This window comes from Austrofundulus limnaeus, unplaced genomic scaffold (assembly GCF_001266775.1).
Source record: "Austrofundulus limnaeus strain Quisiro unplaced genomic scaffold, Austrofundulus_limnaeus-1.0 Scaffold349, whole genome shotgun sequence".
Taxonomy (NCBI): Eukaryota; Metazoa; Chordata; class Actinopteri; order Cyprinodontiformes; family Rivulidae; genus Austrofundulus; species Austrofundulus limnaeus.
Genome location: NW_013952751.1, coordinates 505,074 through 512,107, shown reverse-complemented (window position 1 = coordinate 512,107; position 7,034 = coordinate 505,074). Strand labels below are relative to the sequence as shown.

The following is a 7,034-nucleotide window of genomic DNA, read 5'->3' as shown; positions in this document are numbered from 1 at the left end:
GACTGACCACCACCTGACCAAACAAAAAGAGGCTCAGAGATGATCCTTTCTAATATATTTCCTTGGTATGAAACCACACTGCTGCTCCACAACTCTCCCAGATCTTTATCAAGTAGCTCAATTTCCCTGTAGTTGCTGCAGTCAGTAGGAACTACCTCATTCTTAAAAACCCATTTCCTTAACACCAACCTATAATATTCAGAGTTGTAACAACTACAGGGAATATAAATCTGCTACAATTATACAGGAGGTGACTGTAAGCAGCAGTATGGTTTCATGCCAAAAAGAGCATTACAGACACCATCTTTGCTTGAAGATGCTGATGAAAGAGCTGTGTCAGCTCAAAGCCCTGGCAGGTAGTGACGGTGAGGCTGCAAGAAGCAGGACTTCAGGTCCTTTTGGTGAGGTAAGGAAGATAAGTTGCAGGACTGATTCAACCCCTGCAGCTGGGACTTTTACTCACTCTGTCCAGGAAGCACTGGAAGAACCACTTCATGGTGTACAGACTGGTAAACACCTCCTGGTTGTCCTGTAGCAACAAAAAATCTGCTCAGTGTTTCAAGTAGTTTGACTTTCTTCTTCAGTCATGCCCAACTATAAAAGGATCATGAAGGCAGCAGTGTTGTGTCTCACCAGGTGCTGTTTCAGTTTGGGCATCATCTTCTTCAAGATTCTGTCGTGGTGCTCCTGAAAACGCATCAACTTWGGGAATCCAGGGACAAAAAACCCTGAGACAGAAGACATCATCAGCATGTAACTTTCAAACTGAAATAAAGTCTTAGAAATCTCTATCAGACATTGAATTGGCTGAAGTTACTTTTAGCACAGCTGGAAAACCTCAGCAGCACCCCAAATAAACAACTAATTGCTGYCTCCCCTGTTGTTTTACAGTGAACACTGTGTGAACAAGATCAGATAAGTCGCTCACCATGCATGGCGTGTTTCTGCCCAGACAGTAGTTTGACCAGAGCCCAGAAGGCGTCTTCTTCATTCATGTAGATCAGCAGCAGAGCTGTGATTTGACTCATGCCCTGACAATAACCCACCTCCTGCAAACAGTCAGTAATTAGACCCTTCTTCCAAGATGTCTAATACGTTTTATCAAACCACAGCTTAAATACAAAGTGCTCCTGACTCACCGTGTTGTACATAGAGTAGGCTGTGAGGACATGGAATAGTGCCTGCTGCCTGAAAACACAACAACATTAATTAAAGTTCAGTTTGAACAACCTAATATGATGAAYRMATTTTATTCCTCAAGCAGRATGAATCTAAACACTTTATCATATAAAGTTGCTCCACTCTAAATGTGTGCAAACACTCACTTAACATCATAGCGATGCATGAACATGATGTGGTCCCTGTAAGTTCTGTTCACATCCAGGTCRATCTGTCGGAYGTCAGGTGACACCACTCTGGCTCGAGCTTTCAGTTTCTAAACACAAAAGGGTTCATTGCTGAGAGTGAYGCCAYRACAACTTAATCCAAGTTTAAATTTTTACTTGGCAGACATTACTTCAGTAGCCAAACGATGTACAGTAGAGTTTTCATGGGGAATTTGTGCTCTTTTCTCTTTTTTTAAATAAAAAAGAGCACATATTAACTCTTTACTGTGCATCGTATGTCTAAAACAGTGGGGACAATTTTACAAATCCCCATTAGTTGTCAGTTGTAATTATCAAAATTAAAAGAAATAACCATTTGAAATATATCAGTCAGCGTGTCATGAATGAATATACTATACAAGTTTCACTTTATGAATGGAATTATTCAAATAAATCAACTTTTACATGATATTTTAATTCTATGAGCAGCACATGTATGAAGGCCTTTGCTTAAGACCTATGAATGGTTTGTTCTGAATTTCTTAGGAAGGATTCTTCAGAAGAACTTTGTGGAGATTTTTTTGTAAAAAGACTAGACTAGAGGAAATTATACTGCTTTCATAAAGGATAAATTAACACATCTCCTCCCTGCTCCTCAGGCAGAACTTCTCTTTATTTCCCAACCAAACTTGTTATTTTCCACATCGTTTGCTTTATGTGCCCAGCTCATCACACCTCCACCCCGGCCGAAGGCAGCGATGTATCGACCTCGCTGCAAAACTTTTCTAATGAGGTAAAAAGTTTGTCTCGCTGCATAACAAACTTGAAATGTTCCTGTGGGCAGAATCAAACTGCAGCTGTACACAAACACAATTAGATGTCTAAACTCTGAAATCAAATACAACCATGGCTTTTGATCTTTACGAGTCCTGTGTTGTAATTATTGCTGCTGAGCTGCAGACAGTTTAGAAAAACACAGAAGAAAAGCTGGAATGTGATCAGTACCTCATAAAAATCTTTCTTCTCCTCTTTTATTTTGGGAACGTCRAGCAGCAAGCACCACACCTCACCTCGGAGCTGCAAAGGAATGCCCTTATAAATCCTCCGAAACAGCTGGGGAAAAAAAACAAGTAGACAACGTTAGAGACCAGAAAAACCTTTCTGACACTTCATTGGACGTTTTACAAAATGACACAATAATTGTGTTCCAACATTACTATTAATACCATATCGTAATTGTCCAAAAAGACTAAAAATACCACATAATAGTAAGTCATCCAAAATGATAATAAATACAACATTCAAGTCATTGAAAATTGTCAAAACACCACATACAGTAACTCATTCAAATTCATAAAAAATTATAACAATATACTACATAAATCGTCCGAAATGTAAAAATACCATACAATAAAAAGTAATTTAAAATGTCAAAACATCACATCTGTAAGTCGTCCAAACTGACCAATAAATACCAGTTCAGTTTGGAGTCTGATCAATAGTCATCCAAAAATTCCAAACAAGTTGACCGAAATGACTAAAAGTACCACGCCGTCCAAAAACTCATCTGAAAGTGATCAATAACACCACATAAAGTAGTAAGTCATCCAAAATTATAAAAAATACCACCACATACGTAAGTTGTCCAAAATGACTTTAAATACTAATAGCAAAATATGTTATTTCAATGTTGAATTATAGTCAAAAAAGTTGATTTTTGGTTAAGGTCAATGACTGATGATGAATCACCCATCAATCATCCAAATCCAGTCAARTAACCAGTGYTGAAAATATGTTATTGAATCAATGTTGTTTCATGGTTGAATTCTAATTATTGAAATTCCAACATCTAATTGATGTTGAATCAACACTGATTATAGTATTAGTTGTGGGTGAAAACCTAACATTGTTTGTGACCGACTACTTTTTATATAATTTCAACATGGGTTCAGGATCATGTCTAATCATATTTCAATGTTGATTCACTCATATTTTGCTATCTGGTATTACAGTAAGTTGTCCAAAATGATTATAAATACCACACATTATAGTAATCRTCCAAAATGAGTCCAAATACCACATACAGTATTAAGAGTAAGAATTCCCATCCTATTATCTACTACATTATGAAAAATAATAATTTTGTATTCTTGGATGAAATTTGGGTCAACATTTAACAGCACCTGGAGCAACACATCTGTTAAAACTTCAGAATCAGCTTTATTATTCAAGCCCTTGTTGACATATCCTCCTGTATGTTTTCTTTTCTACATAAAACTTATGCAGAAAGGAAAATATACTTGTTGTAATAATGTTCAATAAAGTTTTCTTTGAGACATTTACCAATTCATCACGACTGGGCTGCAGAAAAAAGTATCAACTGACAATCATTCCAAACATGTTGGAWGTGTTTCATCTGCACAGATTATGTAAGAAAATAAAGACTTTGCACTAATGTTAGAAACTTTAGCACAGTTTCCCTCYCTTCAGCCACAAACCTCAGAGGTTAAATGAGCATCTGGCAGCTGCCAGAAGTTCTAACAGAACACAGAGGGCTTCCCTCGGTGTGTCAGAGATGTYAGAGGTACAAACTGTGAGCACCTGARCAGACTCTCCCTGAGCAGAAGCAAAGGCCTTTGGAARGTGAAGCAGGATCATCTGRCTGGATGAGCTCCAGCTGAGACWGGGAGCAGAAAGAGGGAGAAGTGCGCTGCGTGCAGCCTGCTGCAGGCAGATCTAGAGTCCACACAGAGGTGGAGAACCAGTTAGACTACGGGTGAAGATTAAATCCTTACAGCCAAACTGCTGGAACAGCAGAGCTAATCACAGCTGCTAATAAACYACAGTGGTGTGGAAAGGTTCTACAGCAGATATGTGAGGACTGTAAGATGAGGAATAACAGAGGGCAGGAAGTGTTAGGAGGCTGTAAGACAGGCTGAAACCAGATCCCAGATGACCAATTAAGAAGGAAAACAAATGTTTTAAGTCAGCACCTTTTAGACAAGGAGTTTGTGCTGAGTCACTAAAGCAGCATAAACAGGATTCATATAAACGCTTAAAACAACCCACAACAGAAATTCATGTTTAACAACAGATTTGTTCTTTTACAGAGAAAAAATATCAGWAATATTAATTGTTCTAAGGACCTCTCTGATGACAGGATCAGGTCTCTGGCAGCTGATCAAAGAATAGCTTCTGGATTTTTGTTGATTGTTTAAGGAATAATCTCAAACAAACCATGTGTGAGCAGCTACTAYCTCATCAAATTTAGCTCAACATCATGTAACAGTGGGAGTAAATTTGGTCTTTGATAAGGATGATATCCCCTTCACCTTTGGCTGATATAGAGCTCCAGTGTTAGGGAAGACACACCTGGCTTTGTTTRGACAAATAAACCTAAACAATTAATTACAAAGGAAAGATGTAGATTTCTTTAGTGATTTTCTTCAGTAAAATTTCCAGTTTAAAAAGATTCCCAGTCTTCCTGTTGGYGAAGCTTTCATTGTATTTGATTTCTAACCTGAACTCGTTTTGCTGAATCGTGTGAGATGAAGCAGCTCTGACTTCCAGAGGCGCCAATCATCAATCAGATCAGTCACCTTGCCACCACACCATATGTGTGTGTGTGTGTGTGTGTGTGTGTGTGTGTGTGTGTGTGTGTGTGAATGTTCAACACTCCATCAGCCTCCTACCACATCTGGGAGCCACTGGTTGCTGGAGCAATAGCCTTGTAATTAGGTTCTGATGAGCGAGTCAATCAGTACATCTGTTGGACTAATCATCCTTTAAGTGTGTGTGGTTTTGTACACACACTTGTGTCAACATGTACCCTGAATCTGTGAAGGTTTTTAGTTTATTTGCCTTCACATAATTAGAGGTAGCTTAATGTTTTAGAATCCATGGTGACTTAACTGAAAATGATTGGTAACACCGGCAACATCTTTGCAACTATTTTAGCAGAAAATCTGTCACAGAGCTGTTTAAATGTGTTTAAAGCAGATAAATGTTACTCTGATGACATGATGCTCTGTGTTGCTGCTTTTTATTTAATTAAATAAGAAAAAGTCTTGCTATATGCTAAAGACCGTTTATRTGATTTGTTGCACAGATGGGGGGAGTTAATGACTTGCAGTACATCTGCTTTTTGCTACTTTCCCACTGTGGGGTTAATGTTTTCAGCAGTTGGGAAGGAAACAAATGAAACAAGAKGAACCTAAAACATGAAGTGTTTCCTTTGACCTGATGACACGCTGCAGACAAAAAGCTGAGAATCATCCCAAACACCTACAACAGGTGTGAAAGAGCTCCAGGCTAACATCAGCCCCCACGTCTCTAAGTGTCCTMATGAGAGGAAGACTTAACCAAGGCTACTCCTCTTCATAAGCTGCAGACTGATGAAAAGGAGACGGCACATTTAAATAATGGTTCCAGTTTAACTTATCACTAAAACTATCCATCCATCAATCCATCCATTTTCTTCCGCCTATCCGAAGTCGGATCGCGGGGCAGTAGCTTCAGAAGGGAGGCCCAGACCTCCCTCTCCCCAGCCACTTCTTCCAGCTCCTCCAGGGGAACCCCAAGGCGTTCCCAGGCCAGCTAAGAGACATATTCCCTCCAGCGTGTCCTGGGTCTTCCTCGGGGCCTCCTCCCAGTGGGACGTGCCCGGAACACCTCACCAGGGAGGCGTCCAGGAGGCATCCTTACCAGATGCCCGAGCCACCTCAACTGGCTCCTCTCGACGTGGAGGAGCAGCGGCTCTACTCTGAGTCCCTCCCRGATGACCGAGCTTCTCACCCTATCTCTAAGGGAGAGCCCARCCACCCTGCGGAGGAAACCCATCACTAAAATTAATCTCTCATTATTATAMAAACATCTGGAAAAACATGGTAATATTTAGGGAAATTGATTTGTATGAATTTTAGGGAGTTTATTTGACAGAAACTTTGATCTTCTGGCATCAGACCTGTTTACTTAGATTCCAGAAAGTAAGATGGGGGCAGGGTCTATGCTGATTGGTCAAAATTGCAGGTCTGAGMACACTGGATTGGTTGAACTTGAGCTAATAGTTGCAATCAACTTCTAGTATTGTGGTATTATTTGCTGTGTGCATCTTATCATAAAGAATCCTGTGGTTCCCACATGTTCTGAAAATGGTAATAAACAGGATCTGTCAGTTATTATTTGCTCCAGTATAAACTGGGAACATTACAGTCGTGTCCAGTCCTGGTGGGCGACCATTCTGCATGTTTTACTTGTTTCTCTGCTCCAACACACCCAGCTCAGTGATTTAACTACCTCTTCAAGTTCTGYAGGGATCTGTCAGTCACCCAATGMTTTAAATAAGATGTGTTGGAGCAGAGAAACCTCTAATGCTGTGTTCACAGTAAATGCAAATTGGGCGTCAAAAATGCGTCCAACAATTCAAGTTGGATGATTGTGCACTTTGAGGTCAGATGCTCATTAAAATTGCTCGATGCGAGCGTCCAAGTCTCTGTTTCATGGAGGATTAAATAAARAAAGTGGCTTTGCTTTATTTACTGAGAGAACATTCCAATCACCAGATAATTCATAATTAATTTGTCAGATAATTCAGAGTGCGTTCGACCGTGTCCCAAGGGGGGCCTTGTTGGGGGTTCTCTGGGAGTATGGGGTACCGGGCCACTTGATACGGGCTGTCAGGTCCTTGTACGACCGGTGTCAGAGTCTGGT

At 40.0% G+C, this 7,034-nt stretch overlaps 1 protein-coding gene across 1 annotated transcript in view; it reads right to left on the bottom strand.

Moving 5' to 3' along the window:
- Nucleotides 1–463: 463 nt before the first annotated feature.
- Nucleotides 464–7,034, bottom strand: part of LOC106527909 (USP6 N-terminal-like protein) — a gene marked incomplete at its 3' end in the record, with an annotated part of 46,426 nt that continues 39,855 nt past the window's right edge. The window contains 6 exon segments of the mRNA XM_014022926.1: nt 464–529; nt 634–728; nt 929–1,049; nt 1,140–1,188; nt 1,326–1,435; nt 2,331–2,438. Coding sequence (XP_013878380.1) covers nt 464–529; nt 634–728; nt 929–1,049; nt 1,140–1,188; nt 1,326–1,435; nt 2,331–2,438 — 549 coding nt within the window.